The following is an 18,967-nucleotide window of genomic DNA, read 5'->3' on the forward strand; positions in this document are numbered from 1 at the left end:
TATCGTGTTTACCATCGTTTGGTCATTGTTAATTGTATTGGCTTATTTGATGAACACGAAAACAAATGACGTGGTACTGAAAACCAGTATTGATACCTTAGTTGTCGAATGCAACAGAGAACTGAAATTTCAATCGAAGTCATGTATTGAAATGGCAGTAAAAACCTACGGACTTAGAAAATTATAGACTTTAAATGCGCAGTGCTGGCTTTTAGCAATGTATTCATTGGTAGGGTTATTACAATACTCCGCCGAGGAAAACGGCATTTGTCATGGCGGAGAAACACTGGTGAATTTGCTCGCCGATGGGCACGCTATGCATTTAGACCAGTTGGTGCGCTCTCCGGAGGATGTGTCCTGTGCTAGTCACGTGATTTAATGTTGATGTTCCTCCGGTCGTCCTTGGATCTGACGCTCAGTAGAGTGAGAAGTGAGCATGCACAGCAACTGCTACCAAATATAGGGTCAGGAAAGGGAATAGAAGAATTTCACAGCGATAGTTGTCTTATCTTCGTTGACCAGTTTCTGGCAGTCCGCGGCGTAGGCGTCGGCCCGTCCGCATCGCACTCATCTTCGATCATATGATCACCTTGGGCGGGCAGGCGGCGTGTCCGTAATATAAAAAACCTCTGCAATCCTTCTGTGATGTCACGCTCCTTGTGCGGTTCATCATACCCCGGCATGAATTTAGAACACAAGATTCAAGAAGCGATGACTGCCGTGATCTTGGCGGCTGTCACTGACGCAGGCACTGACGCAGCCCATGCTTCGTGCATTGTGTTATATTGTCGTCAGATTCGAAGCGCCGGTTGGGCGACCGCAGTGATAAAGCAATCAACAGCGTCGCGGTAGATTATCCGCGTAGCGCAAGGGGACATGGATGCAGCCAATGTCGAGGCAAAGCGTCTTGCTCCGGACGCTGCACTCAACCGGAAGATAAGAGCACGCAAACTTTCGTTGGGCCAAATGCAGAGAAAACGAGCCCAGGAGGCTGATCGCATTGCCTGCTTCCTGAGTAGTATCGTCGCCGAAATCAAGTTTACTTCTTAAGCATCAAGTACAGAGACAGCGCCCGCATTTCATGCATGTGAAATGCGACCGACGCAATTTTACTAATAACCAACGCGGAAAGGCAACCAAATTAACTTCAATAGCTCATTTTTGAGGTTTGATTTTTTTCTTACCGCCCTGTCGGTTAAAAAAAATTTAAAAACAGGACTCACCTTCGATGCTGACTGTCTTTAATTCCGCAATAGAAGCTTGCCTCCTAGAATAAAAAATAAAAAGGTCGATTTGCTAAATTTAGTTAATTAATCACCGAAATATCGGCTCATATCCTACCTTCCTGTGATATACACATGCACGAACCGCCCTGACGTATTTCTCACAGTTCTCAAAATAAAAGTCAGAAATCATTAAAAAAGTTATTGACGAATTAACCCTGTTTAGAAATTCGTTATATGTGCCCCAACAGTTTACGGCCCTTTGTGAAGCCCTATTCAGCTATGAAGAACGCTTTTTTGAGATCCGCGGCTTAAGCATGTCTTTCGAAATGAAGCCCAATAGGCAGGAAGTTTCGCTAACCATTACTCCGATTACTGTTAACCAGAATAGAATGAACGTCCTCGATGTTAGGCGGAAAGGCCTTGAGTATGGTTTCTATCTTTACCAGAACATTACCTATTGGCTTCTTTATTCTGCATTGACCATAGTTGTGCAAGGGTCGGGGAAACTGCATAAACGGGATTCGGGGGAGATCAGCCATTCCGCAACCGGATTTAACGGAAGCAAATGAGTAGAATTGAAAGAATGCACATAGCAGTTACTCACAGAGTATAAATGAATCTTATGTTGTCTCATGGACATCATACAAGCCATGCCACCGCAAAACCACTTACACCACACACCTTCGCCAAGATAGTCTCTCAAACTCCAAACATGTTCGCAGTCACTGGGGTCAGGTCCCGCTTGCGCCACATTCGGTCACGCAAATAACACGCGTGGCCGTATGAATTGTCCAGCCAATCCCGCTGACGATGTCTGTTGAGCTTCCGTTGAGCTGCCTTAGAAAAGCGATCCACTGCCAGTCGAAGGACCCTCTGCTCTGCGCTCACAGAAGCTTGTTGATCACGTACTCCAGCAGCGCACTCCGCGGGAGTCTTCGACATTCGTTTGCGCTTGTGGGGAAGGGCATCCGCGTGTAGTTGCTGTGCCCGTTCTTAGGCAGTTTCAACCTATTGTCTGGCATGCCTATGCTGTTGCTGCCGCAGCACTTCTGCCGGTCGCTTTGTTATGACTGCAGGGTCTGCCGACTCATGCGGTTGTTGCCGGCTTTAACGTTAGTGTTCAGCCCGTCTTGTTCGGCGCAAAGCATCTGGATCGAGACTAGAAGGCCCGGCCTCGTCCACTCGTTGAACGGCGGCGCAGAGCGCGCATGAAGCCAACGAAAAGCAAGGGCGAAGACAGTGACGGAGCAATCCCTTAATTGAACCTGCGCGTAATGTGAAAGCGACACGGCGTGCGTCAGGCTAAGCATGGAAAGGGAGATGGGCGTTTATATACTGAAGGCTCGGTTACCGAAGCGCAAGTGTCATTCTACTGCACAGTATGGGGAACTTACGCTGAAGTTTGCGGTGCCGATTGCAGCGCCATAACACACTGCCTAGCGAGAAGAGCAAGCAGTTTTGGGTAGTACTCTTAGTACTTTTCCGCGCCACCTTCAGGCGCTTATTAGCGAGAGCCTCCGCGCTCTGTCGAAGGCGCACGTGCCGTGCGTCAGCTATCTGGGCTACGCCGAGAGAAGCTAGGCAATGAATGCTGCCAGCAAAACGCGGGTATCTATTCGTGCAGAATGTGTTCTCGCAGCGACACTAGCGGCTGACAAAAGCAGTTTTGAGTCACCGAAAGGAACAATTGCAGTGCCACCTTGGCAGCGTAGGTTCCCCATAGTCCTGAAGACCAATAAGTTCCCACAAAAGAATCGACTTTCTTCCTCGTTTAACATTTTTATGGCCCCGCCGCCAGTCGCCTTTCGCAATTATAGGATCAGTTGGCTGCAGAGAAAGAGACTGTTAAGAAGCGGGCTCAATACAGCCCGGCGAGCCGCCTTCATTTCGGTTTCCGAAGTTAAGGGGAAGAAACCCTCGTTTACACACCGGACTAAATAGTGCAGTAACGCAGCAAGTTGACAAAGGAACGCCCCGTTTCCTTTTCTGCCTAGCCTTGTCTGCGAGAAATGCTTTTCGCCAAACGCGTGCCTTTAATCGTTCGGATCCTGGTCTTGCGTTCTTAGCGGCTGAAGTGGCCCAAGGCAGGAGTTTTTATTTAGCCGCACAATGGAACAATTTCAGCGCCGCATGGGCAGTGCAGGTTCACTGCCGCGCCGAGCAAGTCACGTGACCCTCCTCTCCTCGTATGTGCACGCGCTGTCTAGTCCCGCACCAGCTGCGCCATCGGATCCCGCCTCTGCTGCTTGCTTCACTCCTCCTCTCCCGCTCCGCACCTGTTGCTCCTCTGGCCTCATCCCGACAGAGGACGCCCTTTTCGCTAGCGACCCATTTAGTGCTATTGCACACTGAAACATCACCTAGTATAATCATGATAACTATCAGCCTAACTGTGTCCATTGTCCTGTGTCCCGCGTCAACTAAACCATCACTAAATGTTTTATACACTCATTAATATACCCTTTACACAGCCAATAAATATGAGATTTGAAATTGGTAAAAGCTGCTCTTACTAATGAGTGTTTTAAGCGGTAGCTTCCTCCGCAAGTACACTCCGGAAGACATGCACCCCCCCCCCCCCCCTCCCTTCCCCTCCCCCGCTGTTGGTGTGCCTCCGGGCGACCACCGGAAACATCTCCGACCTCCTCCCTCCAGATCCTGCACCCTCCAGAAGCCTCCAACCCCAACCACTTACCCCCACCCAAGAAGACCCTCCAGAAGCCTCCACCCTCCAGAAGTCCATGCAAACAGCGAGACGTATAGAGGACGGCGAAATCAAATTAAAAGTTGCAGTGGGAAGACGATCAACGTAAGGACGAAATGCACAATCAACACTGCACACTCAGACTGGTCGCATCACATACTACGATCGCCTGTGCATCCGTTTTATTTTATTTTTTTTTGTGTGTGGGAAGCTGCAGTGACGGCCATTTTTATTGTACTATATTTAAGCACAGCGTACTACAACCTGAATCTACAATTCGGTGCAGATGGTGCGGACGATCATAATCCGCAAACAATGTCATCATCATCAGCCTGACTACGCCTACTGCAGAGCAAAGGCCTCTCCCATGTCTCTCCAATTAACCCTGTCCTTTGCCAGCTGTATCCACCCTTTGCCTGCAAACTTCCTAATCTCATCCGCCCCCCTAACCTTCTGCCACCCCCTGCTAAGCTTGCCTTCTCTTGGAGTCCGCTCCATAACCCTTAAGGACCAGCGGTTATATATGAGTACAGAAAGTATTAAAACACCAAAGACAGATTCGCACAGTTTTCACGACCTCTCGCTACCTTTCGCAGTGAAGGTAATTCCCATTGTGCCCAACTGTCTTACAGATAGATGGGGAGACAAGCATAACTGCGGCTGGAATGCTGCACAAGTTGCAGTCCTATGCCGCCGGATTTCAGCTGCATGGAGTGGAGCCAGGAGACCGTGTCTGCTGCCACTTTTCCAACGGCATCGAATCATTCGCAGCCCTCTTTGCTGCCATATCGGCCGGAGCTGTGGCTGTACTGGCAGATGATGAACTTACTAAAGGTGAGAGATAATATCGTGTCTTCTCATTATCCCTGACGACCTGTTTCCTTGTGCTGGCGAAGCAACTTACGAAAGTGCTTTTATGTGCTCTATGTGTAAGGCTGATCTCCGTGCAAGCAATATGAAACGTATTGCTCTTTCATTGCTCTACTGATTGTGTTAAGTCCGACCTATTTTTCTCTGTACCCAGCGTGGTCCTTGTTACGCGTTTTTTTGTCCTTTTCTCGTTATTTTTTTCATTGTACCACCAACTCCTGCTACGGCCTTTCTTGACGGCTGGCAGTATTTGATGAAATAAATAAACTTCTAAATTTTGAAGCATGCCTTCTCATCGCTTCTAGAAACGCGAAATACCACTATAAGCGTTCCGTTTTCTCATACTATGTTCAGAGGAACAGTTCAGACGTGAAAAAAATGTTTGCAGATAATTCATGCCAATAATGCACATGCAGCCGGATGTCAGAGGCAGCAAAAAAATTAACTTAATTAGACAAGTTTTGGCATTTTTTTATTTTACAGTAAAAAAAGTGACAAGAATTCAGTGTTCCTGCTGGCCTCTGTGATGTGGCAAATTTGATTCGTCGTATATATACGCATCTGCTGATGATATCTGATAAGTCATTACTGAGCCTCTTTACGTGTTTTATCGTTGTGCCTTTAACGATGCTGAGATAAAATGTTTATATATTTCCCATACGAAAAAACTTATATTTATATAAAATCTTCTCGCTAAGTACTTGGTTCACTGTCAATTTTCAGAATGTGTAGTGACTAAGATAAGAAACTTGGAACAAAACCCACGGCTATGCACTGCCGGGATCGAAGTAATACATAACTTTCCTTGAAAGCGACCTTGAACCCTTTTAGATTTTTCGATAACGCAGTTGCCCCAACATGTTCTGGATGGACCTATGGCTTTTGGCTCGAGGAAAAAACCAGCTGCAACGCACCCTCCGTCATACGCCCAGACCGTTATTAATCCCGTGAAACCGTAGAGCTAGAAAATCATAGGTAGGCGCTTTAACACATATTTTTATACATTACGCTCTATATTGGCCGTTGTGAGGCTTTGTAGTATATTGAAAGACCTGACATAAAAGTTGCACTCTCACGGCCGTCAGAACTACTAGAAATGCGACTAAATTGAGGTTCCCTATATATTTTTTTTCAGGTGAAGTTCTGGCTTACGCAGAAAGTACCAAAGTCCAGTATGTCCTAACTGACATCAAGAACGCTAATAAATTCTTCGACATTAAACACAAAGTAAGTACGTAGTTTCTGCAATGTCAAAGCCGTTTTCTTAATAATAATTACGTGCGGGTTGATGTCCACGCTTATCGCTGACTTATTGTGGGATCTGCACTAATCCGCTCCTTTTCCAGCTCAAGAAGTGCTTCCTGCTGGGTGGCGAACTTCCAGGCTTTCAATCCGTGTCCGAGTTTGGATCGATCGCCAGCAATGTCTTCCGTGACAGGCATTACGCGGAACGCCCGGAAGAGAGGCCGGCAGCAATATCATTCTCTTCCGGTACTACGGGGAATCCTAAGGCCATTATGACGACGCACTACACTTTCGTGTCCAGCATAACCACTATCAGGTAAGAAAGCATTATAGAAGGAGCGCGTGTATATACTGGCTTCATTACTACTAATTACAAGGAAAGCAAAGAATTATCACATCTGCAGTAACTCGCATTTCGAGCGGTTCTTGGTGAGGGTTTGAAGTAGCCATTGCTCAGCACATTTTTAAAAAATTCTAACGGAATGAGGGGCAACTCTAGCCAACCTCTTATAGCATATCTATGAAACTTTGAAGCGGCTGCAGTAGCATTTTTTTAGCATGGCAGCCGATTGCTGCCGGAGGCTATCTGACATAGCCGACGCGTGTACCAATTTACGAGGGGCCCCTATTGACATGCTGATGTGTTTTCTTTTATTATTATTGGTGACTAAAGTAAAACGCACAGAAGGTGGTCTCAAAGTACAAGGCTCTCGTGAACAGTATCAAAAAACAATTGGGGCAAATACCCAAGCAATGTGAAAAAGTATATCATGTAGTTTGTGTGAAAGTACAACCTTGAAAAAAAGGAATGGCGAGAAAATGTTCTTATGAAGAAAATATATATATATATATATATATATATATATATATATATATATATATATATATATATATATATATATATATATATATATATATATATATATATATATGTATTTTCTTCATAAGAACATTTTCTCGCCATATATATATATATATATATATATATATATATATATATATATATATATATATATATATATATATATATATATATATATATATATATATATATATATATATATATATATATATATATATATATATATATATATATATATATATATATATATATATATATATATATGTATTTTCCTCATAAGAACATTTTCTCGCCATATATATATATATATATATATATATATATATATATATATATATATATAGTGCGAAGTGAGTTCCTGAGAATGGAAATTCAGCTATACTTATTTCCACGGGCAAAGAAACAGACATGAAAAAAAGTACGCTGACTCCAGCATCCGTCAGCTCCTGTAATGTCATGTCTGCACGTATGCTTGTCTGGAATAACTGGCGCTGAATAACTATTCTGGAAACTATATCTCGCCAACCAGCCCCACAACGTGTTTTATTAAGTGTCAACTTAGGTACACAATACACACAAAAATGAAACTAGTTGGGACCAGATGCTAGCCGTCCCGTTTAGCCTAGTTGGTACAGCGACTGCATCGGTGGAGCGGTTGCTCCGGGTTCGAATCTCGGAGCAGAAAGAAGTTTGCTTTAAGTACGAAGTTTTCATGGAAGCTGCATAACTTTCTTTTGCAGCCATATGGCGGCGCTTGGGTGGCTGCCATTGAGTATTAACTCCCTTATCATAGAAGTACTTGCTGTTGGGCTAGTTGGCTCATCATAAAGTTGTACGGCGCAAGGGAACGAACACAGGAAGATACAGAGACAGAAAGAGCGCCTACTACGAACTGAGTTTATTGCGGAAAACACAACCTTTACACGCCAGTACATTATCACCACCAGTGCGTTATCATAGCCAGGACAAGCTAACAAGAAAAAATATATGTACAGAAAAACATTATATTTATGAAAAAAAAACAGAGAATTCCTACTCACAGAACAAGGCATGAAAAATTTAAGAACATGGTAGCAAGAATAATGGACAAGATCTACACATGACCATCTAAAAAAACCAGTTCCTGCCCGCTGAGTTTGACCGACGAAGTGCTTATGCACGTGGGCCCACCTTTCTCTATGTGAAATGCTTCTATAACTTCCCTTTCAACTCGATCTCTGCCTCTGCCGATAAACTTTGCCTGTTCCAGCACCGGTCCGCAATCTTGGCAATCTCTGCAGTGATCAGGAAGGTTTCCCCTTTCATTGTTCTTTATTGTTCGTTTATGCTCAATCGCTCTCTCATTGAAACAACGGCCGGTCTGCCCAATGTAGGCCTGCCCAAGGTCAGAAGTCATCTATGAGATACCGCTCAAGTGTGGGCGGGTCTACATTGGGCAGACAGGCCGTTGTTTCAATGAGAGAGCGATTGAGCATAAACGAACAATAAAGAACAATGAAAGGGGAAACCTTCCTGATCACTGCAGAGATTGCCAAGATTGCGGACCGGTGCTGGAACAGGCAAAGTTTATCGGCAGACGCAGAGAGCAAACATACAGAAAGGTGGGCCCACGTGCAAAAGCACTTCGTCGGTCAAACACAGCGGGCAGGAACTGGATTTTTTAGATGGTCATGTGTAGATCTTGTCCATTATTCTTGCTATCATGTTCGTAAATTTTTCATGCCTTGTTCTGTGAGTAGGAATTCTCTGGATTTTTTTGCATAAATATAATCTTTTTCTGTACATATATTTTTTCTTGTTAGCTTGTCCTGGCAGTGATAACGCACTGATGGTGATAATGTACTGGCGTGTAAAGGTCGTGTTTTCCGCAATAAACTCAGTTGGTAGTAGGCGCTCTTTCTGTCTCTGTGTCTTCCTGTGTTCGTTCCCTTGCGCCATACAAATTTATTTATTATAGAACAAAGCAATAACGTAAAGAAATACAAAACTCGTAAACCGTGTCAAATGGCCTTACTGTAGATGAAATGTACCTTCTTCATTGATGGGTTTCATCTATTTCCAGATCAAAAGTTATTTCATATTAACTAACCTTGCGTTCGTTATGAAATAGCATTAACCGAGAGACATGACATGCGTAGCATTTTACATGCACTTTGTGTAATCATCTATAATATAGTAGAACTCTGTTTGCATCAATAAACGTTTTTACACTCCGGAATATCTAATCTCGGAGAAAAATATGAACTTAAAGGACAATATCTCTCAAATGTTTCAAAGCGAGTAATATATCAACCTTCGCTAGAACTGGTGCATACGTTCTTTTATGCAATATTAGCATTGTATAAAACTAACAGTTTGGGCTACAGTGACCACGGTAAAATTACATCGGCATATTGGCTGCGCTTGGAGTAGTCGTCTAAAAAAAGTTTCACCATCTTCTGCTAAGCGGAAATAATAAAAGTATAGCGTGGTGGCAGCTGACTTCTGTACTTCATTACAAAAAAGGCAGGAACAAGCATGACATGCATCTTTTTCCAGATCTTGCCACCTCATGGAGCCCGGAGACCGTTACGTCATCCTGGAGTCCATGGCTCACGCCTTCGGCTTTTTCTTTACGATGTACGCTGCCTGTATAGGAGCCACGGCTGTCATTACATCGACAACACCAGAATTCAACGAGCTGGTCGCAGCGATAACAAAACACAAGGTACAAACATCTGTCATCGGTATGCAATGTGATGATCAACTGAGGCACGGGAACACGAACTCGTGCCCTCTTCAGAAGTCATGTGGGCCGCATCTTCCGTTTTTTTCATGCTGAAAATATGCAACAGCAGTACACATAACTAAAGGGAAACGGAGGAAGAATTGAAGTTCGCCTCTATGAAGCAAGTACTGCGTTTTAATAAGAAAGGTTATATTCAATTTAAAACAGACATTTCATAAGACAAGGTCAAGAAATAAATACAGGTAAACCACGAAAGGCCGTTCTGGCAAGCCAAACCTGGTGCGTCAGTGCTCACTGCCCTCCTGGACTTCGTTTTCGCGCTCTGGCGTTTTAACCGTCACCTATACGTCCAACTCTACCTTAGGCAGGCCTCAGGCCATCTTTATCAATAACGATGAATGAATGAATGAATGAATGAATGAATGAATGAATGAATGAATGAATGAATGAATGAATGAATGAATGAATGAATGAATGAATGAATATGTGTTTCGTGCGCTAATCCGTTCGGCTAGACTACACCGTCATTCCTCTCTAAGCGTTGGTAACAGAGTTCTTAGCAGTCTTTATATCATAAGTATCAATCGAAGGTGAAAACCTTTTATGCCCAGTCTCCTTTGCATGGTATATATCTGCTGATGCCGAAGAAACCTCAACATATGAAAATAAACAGCTATAGACCCATTTTTTTTCTCGGACCAAAGAAATATGAAGTGATCTTTGTAAACCCTTTGAATCTACCCCCTGATACCAAGTTGGTGGAACTTTCAGATGTTTTAGCGCTCTAAAAAAGCCAGCTCGACATAAGAACCGTTTAAGAGACACTGCATTGTTTTCATCGTTTTGGTTAACCGAATTTCTAAATGAAGTGCTTAGGCATTAATCAATAGAATCATATGACATGTTGAAATGAATTCTTTTGACCATTGATTCTCGTGTGAGGAGGCCACTTGGTATCTGTGTAAGCATGTAAAGTGAAGTAGGAAAACCTTTATGGTTTTTACGAATCGTAGGAAACGCATTTGCAGCAGTTGAAGGCCGATAAATGTAGTATTATAAGCTGGGCGTCCGAGCTTCACTGGCACCGCCAACAACGGCGTCGAAGATCGAACACTCCGAACGAGCGTTGATGATGATCATTCACAAATGAGGATGAAGTTCACGTGAAACGAACGGTGATGATGGATAATCAGAGATGTGGATGAAGCTCACGAAAAGTGCTCACAGTATAGGCATTTGTGCGGTACGAAAACTGACAACTTACACATGGCAGTTAGCAGGTAGCAACAGGAAACATTGAGCCCTGTTTGGAACAATGAAATGCTGCATTAGAAATACAGACTAGTTCAACTCGCACAACAACAAAAACTTATTCCTGATGGTATTGAGCAGTTACACCAAACTGAGCTAAAAAATGCTGCGAAAATTCTGAGGTGAGCCAAATCTCGGCCATCATTATCTGAGAGTCTCGCGAAAAGAGAGATAATAATAATAATTGGTTTTGGGGGAAAGGAAATGGCGCAGTACCTATCTCATATATCATTGCACACCTGAACCGCGCCGTAAGGGAAGGAATAAAGGAGGGAGTGAAAGAAGAAAGGAAGTGAGAGGTGCCGTAGTGGAGGGCTCCGGAATAATTTCGACCACCTGGGGATCTTTAACGTGCACTGACGTCGCACAGCACACGGGCGCCTTAGCGTCTTTCCTCCATAAAAACGCAGCCGCCGCGGTCGGGTTCGAACCCGGGAACTCCGGATCAGTAAAAGGAGAGATGCTGAAGAGATGGAGACAATTCGATGTACTGGCACAGTAACTGCCACACACCCTTAAAAGCTTTTTCTCGAAGACGACGACCGACACCTTGGAGATGTGAAAAGGGAACTTTGTTGAGCTCGCCAGTACATATTGAACAGGCAGAGGCACAGCACAACTGATATAGGACAAATAAAGGAGAACGACATAGTTAGTTATTGGCGAAAGCTTTTTTCTGCGGTAGTTAAGCCTGGCTCCGTCGAATAAATCAATACTCCGTTCAACTTGGCACGCGCCCCATAGTCCTACTAGACTACCTACAAGACCTTACTGCGTACAAGAGACCTTTCTGGAGCCTGGATAGCCTGACGTTCATAACGGATTACGGAATGCAATGAACCACCCCCGTGCTGGCGTTACGTGGAGTAGTTAACCGCAGATTCTTGAAGTCGTCTTTTCATCCACACTCCGATTCTTTGCATGAAACCTGGGAATAGTACCGGCTGCCATTGTTGCAAGCATGCATCAGAAAATGTCTTCGCTATGAGCTGTGCTGCCAACGCTGTTAACATGACTGAAGGGCGTGCATAAAAGCAGCCACATGTTTCACGAACAATGCGATGTTCTTCCCTACTATCAGGCCTGTGCCGCTACAACGAATGCCTATCGTGCGCGTTCATATACACGACCGGAACCTCTGCGTGATCTACTCTCGAAAAGTGTGTCGCATTTTTTGTGTGCCAGAACCATGGCTCGCTGTGCTGCGCGTAAAAAAAAATACAGGGAAACGCACCGTTGTTTCGGGATATGTTTGCAGCTGCCGACCTAGCTATCAAAAACGAACCGAGAGAAACAAGCGAACAATACGCAGTGCTTGAGTCGCGTTGTTCCTTTCTTATGAGTTCCTCTTTTTGATGAAATAGGTATCACTGCAAATCCGAACTATGTCACTAGCAAGTTGCAAAAAGAAAAAAAATATATAGCGCTACAAATCGATAATTTAATGCGTAGATGTTCACATAGAATACAAAAGCAAGCAATTTGGCCTTGTAGCCTGCCCTTGTGAAAACGACTTAATTATTCGACGCTCTGACGTTGGAGGTGCCATCAGACATTTTGATGTCAAGAGCCATGTTGAGGCGCTGAATGATGCATCGCAGTGTCATCCGATTAAACAGCAAAAGTATTCAAGCGCTTTTCAATACATATGAAGTTTCTTAAGCTTTACCCTTGTCTTACGCACTCATGGTCGCAAAATTATAAATGCGGAGACACTTTGTGCCTTTCCAAATTAGCCTTTGCATATCACAATCAACTATGTCGGCGCTTGTCCCGGAAAACTGACAGCTCCAAACGAGCTGCCACATTGTCTCCCTCCATCCAGTTAGTTGCCTTTGTAAACAAGCGCTCAGGCAAGTTACAAGATTTATAAAGGCCATTGAATGCATCAGAGCGTTCCGAAACATTTTGTACGAAGTGCACCCTGCCGAATTCACCAAATATGGCATGTAACGAAAAAAAGCAGTTTCGGACGGCAGTGATGCCGCAACCCCTGCATTTGCAAACGCCTCGGTTGTTTGTAAACTCGCCTTTGGTCTCCAATGCCGCCGAAGAAATAAATTAAAATAGAGGAGTTCCACATAGCGAGACAAGCATTTCACGCCAACGCGACTCTCAAACCCAGCCGTTTTGCGCAGGTTGAAGTCATTTGCTGCTTCCCGACTGCGTTGTCACGACTCTCCCGATGTATGGAGTCGACAGGCTACCAGCTGCCATCCGTAAGAAGGATCCTGTGCACGGGCGGAGGGATTCCCCCTACAGTTGGCAAGAGCCTCCTCCGCCAGTTTAAGCTGACCGACCTCAAGAACTTCCTAGGTTGCTCCGAAGCGCTAGCCGCCTACTGTATACCGCCTCCGGGTGAAACGAGTTCCGAAAACGTTGGATTTCCCTCGGCCAACGTGAAGATGAAGGTAGGCGAGAATTCCTGCAAGTACCTGCAAGTCCTCTCGTAAGCAGCACGGCATACATGCAGAAAGGGGTTTGTCGGGTGGGTTGTATAAGGTTGAACGTCCCAAAGCGACTCACTCAGGCTACGAGAAACGCTTTAGTGGAGGGCTCTGGATTATTTCGACCAGTTATGGTTCTTTAACGTGCACTTACACCACACAATGGACTTGCCTTAACCATCTCGCTTCCATCGAAATGCGACATATCTGCGGCCGGGATCGAACTGAGCACAAAAAGAAGTGATTGCCTTGGGGGGTAACGGAGACAGTTAAATATTTTCGGTATTTCTAGCTGCGTGCTCCGGCCGTTGGAGGAATTTAGTTTATTACTGTTTCTGTGTAGAAAATGTTTTGCTGCGCGTCGTAGAGGCGTTTATTGTGGAATGATGTGTCCCTTGCTCCCTTGCTTAGAAATATATACTCGCGATGTAATATGTGCAATGAAGTAGTCGTCTTGTTTAACAAAGCAAAATTTCTTTGAGGTGGGATGGGGCTAAACATAGCTGATGCATGCTCACTATACTCTGGTTAAAAGAAAAAAAAACATATGGCAATGCTCTAAGTCGGCCTTGAATCATAGCTCTGTTTCGACATTCTCAATTTTGGCTCGGGCTATCTGTCGACAGTTACTTATTTCTGCGAGTCGATCATATTACACAATCGAAGAAACAGAGGTTCTCTTCAGTTCCTGGTATATCTCCACTAGTCCGGGTGAGACACTGAATTTCGGTGCCAGTGTTCAGGGCAAGTTGACATTAGGCCCGCTACCCTGCGTGGAGAACCGAATAGTAGAGAATTCTTTTCTGCAAATAATAGCTGAAATATTTTCATATTTCTTCCTGTATGCACTATACTGCTATTGGCTGCACCTGTGGTTCAAAACTTCGCTTTTCACTCAAAAACTAAACTTTCATACGCGGTTTTTTCCTCGTACGCGCCTCTCTTCATGTTGGCACACAATTCAAAAAACGCAAAAATGCACAACTTGGCCAGTTTCTGCTGCGTCCTATACAGAAAGAAAGTACAATACCAACACCTCTTTGCTTTGCCTCTATCTGTGTCTTACAAACATTGGCGGACTAGCTCAGCGATAACGAAAATCGTGCGGGCAGGAAGCAGCAGTTTGTAATGGCCATTGCTTCCTTCAGAAATTTGCTTCCATTCCTTCCCATCAGCAATTTTATCACACGTGTTTATCGTACGCTTGCAGGTCATCAGCCCAGACAAAGGAACAGCCTTGGGTACCATGGCAATAGGGGAGATTTGGGTACACACACGCAACGTGACCCCCGGTTACCTCTGTCCGAGCGGCCAACTACAACCAGTCGCGGATGATCAGGGTTGGCTTCACACAGGTCAGTGATCGGTAATCCTTGAGAAGACACGTATTAATATTCTCTGTGGAAAAAGCAGCCTGGAAACAGGATTTGTTTCTTAACCATGTAGCCGAGCCCTTATCGCACGGCTTAAATTAGGCTCTAAATCTGTATTAAGTAAGGAGATCCGTTATCCTCACATTTCGAGACATTTTGCACTTTAGGAGCGTTGTAGCAGCTTGATTACATTTCTGAGAAAGAAACATCGTCGCCTGGTAATTTTAGAGAACGACGTTAAATAACCATAATGCGTACGAAAATAAAAATGAAGACAGTTGCCTTCCAAACAAAGACACGTCTTCAGTGGGCGTAGGCGAAAGTTACTCTTTGAGCCGCTGCTCGTTTCCCTGCCTATTTATATTTGTACCTTCTGAAAGATCTGATGCACATAACAAGAAGAAATGATCTTGCAGGACATTGAAATTCACCTGTGAAATTAAGGTTATCCTAGATGGTTAATAATCCTAGATGGTTCACCACCTATTGTGGGCTTGCCCAGGAACTTCGCTGGTGCGCGCTCGCGTTCTGCAAGAGGCAGGCCTGTCCTGAAATAATGACTTCGATTTCAACTTGTGGATAACGAAAAACATTTATGCCCCACGATTATGTGACTCCATGCCTTTTTGTAACCTATTAACGTAATAACGTTCATTAATGGCATCACGTTTTATGCCGTGCGGCACATTTAGCGTCCTAAATAATAATAATAGATGGTTAATACTAGCGGACAATCTCGAAAGTTTCAGGTGTGCACCTGCATTATTAATTTTGTCTTTTTAAAAACCCGTCAGGGGACTTGGGCTACTTCGACGAAACCGGACGCTTCTTTGTCGTAGACCGCCTGAAGAACATCATCAAGTGCCACGATTACAACGTAGCTCCCCGCGAGCTCGAGGCCATACTTCTCACGCACCCAGCGGTTGTAGACGTGTGCGTGATAGGCGTCCCGGATGCAACAGTCTCTGAGGCTCCCACTGCATTTGTAGTTAGAAAGCGGTGCCCAGAAGGCGAAGCTCGGGTAACAGAAGCGGAACTCGTGGATCTGGTAGCAGGTGAGAACGATGTTCCGTCACACCACATTTCACTTCCCTACACATTAAATGGACGCTGAGGACAAAGTGAAGATGACCTGCATAGGTATACGGCGCTGGGTTATTATCTCAGACATACCATTCTTTCCGAAAACGGAGCTTTTATAAGCCAGAAAAAAAAGCAAAAACCGAAATACAGGTGTCGCCATCACCGGCAGATTTCGCAACTTGACTGCATGCTTCGAACTCGCCGCGGTGGCTCAGTGGTTAGGGCGCTTGACTACTGATCCGGAGTTCCCTGGTTCGAACCCGACCGCGGCGGCTGCGTTTTCATGGAGACAAAACGCTAAGGCGCCCGTGTGCTGTGCGATGTCAGTGCACGTTAAAGATCCCCAGGTCGTCGAAATTATTCTGGAGCCCTTCTTCTTCTTCTTCTTCTTCTTCTCCTCAAGTAATATGGCACATACTCCACTACGGCCCCTCTTCCTTTCTTCTTTCACTCCCGCCTTTATCCCTTCCCTTACGGCGCGGTTCAAGTGTCCAACGATATATGAGACAGATACTGCGCCATTTCCTTTCCCAAAAAACAATTATTATTATTATTATTATTATTATTATTATTATTATTATTATTATTATTATTATTATTATTATTATTATTATTATTATTATTATTATTATTATTATTATTATTATTATTATTATTATTATTATTATTATTATTATTATTATGCGTTGAGATCGATCTCTTGGCGCTGATCACGGAGGCTTTCCTACAAGGTGCACTAAAGAGGAATCTGAACTCGTCTTTCAACGCGGGAACTCGATCAACACGTTCCGAGCATTCTTAGAAACTTCAAATTATTGTCCTGTGCGGCCGATTTCCCTAATTTAAATCGGATTAAACGTCCCGGATTCCGCATTTCTTTAACTCCACGCTGAAGGTAAAGGAGTCAAACAACTTGGGAGTGCCTTTCAGCCAGTCCCGTGGAGGCTTCGCTTTCGCTTTTATTTTTTGTTTTTTAGGTTTCTGTGAATAAATAGTTTCGGTCGCAGAGAACATATCCGCAAATTAGGCCCACGGTAATAAAAATGCGCGTGGGCTCTTATTTAAATATCACTCCGCTGATTGGGGAGTGAAAGAAGAAATGAAGAAACTCCCCTATCAGCAGAGTGGAACGTAAACCAAAGAATCCCGCGCAATTTTATTTCCGTGAGCCTAATTTGCGGATATGTTCTCTGCGACTGAAGCTATTTATTCCCAGAAACTATCCCTTCCCTTTCGGCGCGGTTCAGGTGTCCGCCGATATGTGAGACAGATACTGCGCCATTTCGTTTCCACAAAAAACCAATTTTTCCGCTGATGGCAGAGCGGCATGCAATAACAAAAAAAAATGCTCTTGGTTGACACAAGCGACATCCAACCGCTTTGTGATATAGATATTGCTGTTGCTATTGAAGGAAGAATTCCGACGCATCTGCGATGCATGGTATAGTGAGAAAGTTGCGCGCTGCAACTGAACCGTGTGCACAATTTTCCCATTAGCACTGCTCCACTCAAGCACTGCACTGTGAAGATCATAGATTTGTTGGAAATAAGCGGATAATAACACAAATCGGCTTTCGCGACGAAAAATGACCGCTTTTTAGAGACCGCAGAGCGTCGCTACTTTGCAATACAGGATATTGAAAAGAAGTAGTTTTGCTTTTGAAAAAAAAGGAAAGGCAACGGTCGATGCACACGGAGCACAATTGAAGAAGGCGGCACGGTGAGCGTTGACTCGCAACTGAGGGTTTAGTAAGAAAATGCTGTATATATGCATGATGCCGAAGAAAAATGAGCAAAAAAAAAAGCATTACGAAACCTCCATTCCGAATTGTGTAACTGCCATATTTAACGAATAACATCTTTGAACATAAAGTTTGTTTCTATCAGTACTCACCCCCTTATCTAAGACCCCTTAATTGGGGATTTTTAAGGTAACAAAGTGATGTGACGTCCGAAATCAGGCCGGCCGGGTTTAACAAAAGTAACAATAACCACGTGTTTGAGATGAAATTATTTACAACATTCCCACTAGGAGAGTGTTGATGCTCAGCTGATGAACACAAGTGTTTACAACTTGGGACGCCTAGGCAGATGACATTTGCAGAAGAGAAAGTTCAATATACCGCTGTATTAGTAAAACGTGTTGGAGCCGTACGCAACTGCACCCAATAAATGAATGGTTACTTCATGACACTCATTAAAAGAAACAAAATGGGTGTAGCAGAAGTATAGTTTCACTGTTCGCCTGAGGCACACTAATGGGAACCCTACGGAAGTATTATGAGAACGGTGAGGCTGCGGAAACTATTGGTGACAAAGAAATGATTGATTGGCGCACCTGTAATCGGTGTAGATAAGCGCGATTTATAGAGTGAACGTGAGTTCACATTAATTGCCGATGCTGTATTGTATTAATTGCGGACGTTGTCTAGAATTCGAACAAGAAACATTATGGCAGACTACAGCGCGTTTTAGTGAGGTGTTGTTTTGCTGGTCGCTATCATAAAGCCATTAGACAAGTAAACAATGTATGTAGCAGGTAAAATCAACTTGTATGCGCACTCTGGTACTTATTACATTTTATGCCCGAAAAATAACTGCCGTCGGGGCTACGTACTCAGTCCTCAAAATGTGTTCTTTGAGCGCACTCCTACTTGAATGCGCAATTCGGCGATTGCACTTATATTACGCCGTTTAACTCTGCTAGAGTGCACTGTTGGAAAGTGACACTTTTTGTAAGTGCACTTTATTTTGCGCGCTTTACAGGGGTATAACTTTCAAGGTAGAGGTTTCTTTTAGAGATCTTTTAAGATATACGAGTGAGTACAAACTGCAGGCCCTTAATTTATTGCTGTCTTTCGAGCATTCACCATAGCTAATTTGCTATTATCTTTTCAGTTTTGTCGTGTCAATGAAGTTAGCATGCTTTACTAATAAACCTGTCCTCGTGCTAAATAGGACTGTCTATTTTGCAGTGCTTTATATTCAACGAGGACTCACTGCTGTCTCACTATTTGCCGAGTGGCCTCAATCTATCACATGTTTTGTAAGCACTCTGCTCTGCTAGAACGTTCCCTCAGTTATATTTTTTTTTCAGGTCAAACAGCCTACTACAAAC

At 44.0% G+C, this 18,967-nt stretch overlaps 1 protein-coding gene across 1 annotated transcript; it reads left to right on the top strand.

The window, feature by feature from the left end:
- The first annotated feature begins 4,595 nt into the window (after positions 1 to 4,595).
- Positions 4,596 to 15,880, top strand: LOC144101740 (uncharacterized). Its single transcript, XM_077634875.1, has 7 exons — positions 4,596 to 4,764; positions 5,936 to 6,027; positions 6,147 to 6,361; positions 9,446 to 9,614; positions 13,085 to 13,357; positions 14,604 to 14,748; positions 15,561 to 15,880. Exons 1-7 carry the CDS (start codon positions 4,596 to 4,598, stop codon positions 15,878 to 15,880), a joined length of 1,383 nt encoding a protein of 460 aa, XP_077491001.1.
- The last annotated feature ends 3,087 nt before the right edge of the window (positions 15,881 to 18,967 follow it).

The sequence above is a fragment of the Amblyomma americanum genome, chromosome 8, assembly GCF_052857255.1.
Source record: "Amblyomma americanum isolate KBUSLIRL-KWMA chromosome 8, ASM5285725v1, whole genome shotgun sequence".
NCBI lineage: Eukaryota > Metazoa > Arthropoda > Arachnida > Ixodida > Ixodidae > Amblyomma > Amblyomma americanum.

Excerpts from the sequence above, each read along its gene's own strand:
- LOC144101740 (XM_077634875.1), top strand. The coding sequence starts at position 4,596 with ATGCTGCACAAGTTGCAGTCCTATGCCGCCGGATTTCAGCTGCATGGA. Across the intron at positions 6,028-6,146 it reads TCTTCGACATTAAACACAAA|CTCAAGAAGTGCTTCCTGCT; the intron begins GTAAGTACGTAG and ends CTCCTTTTCCAG. Across the intron at positions 6,362-9,445 it reads TCCAGCATAACCACTATCAG|ATCTTGCCACCTCATGGAGC; the intron begins GTAAGAAAGCAT and ends ATCTTTTTCCAG.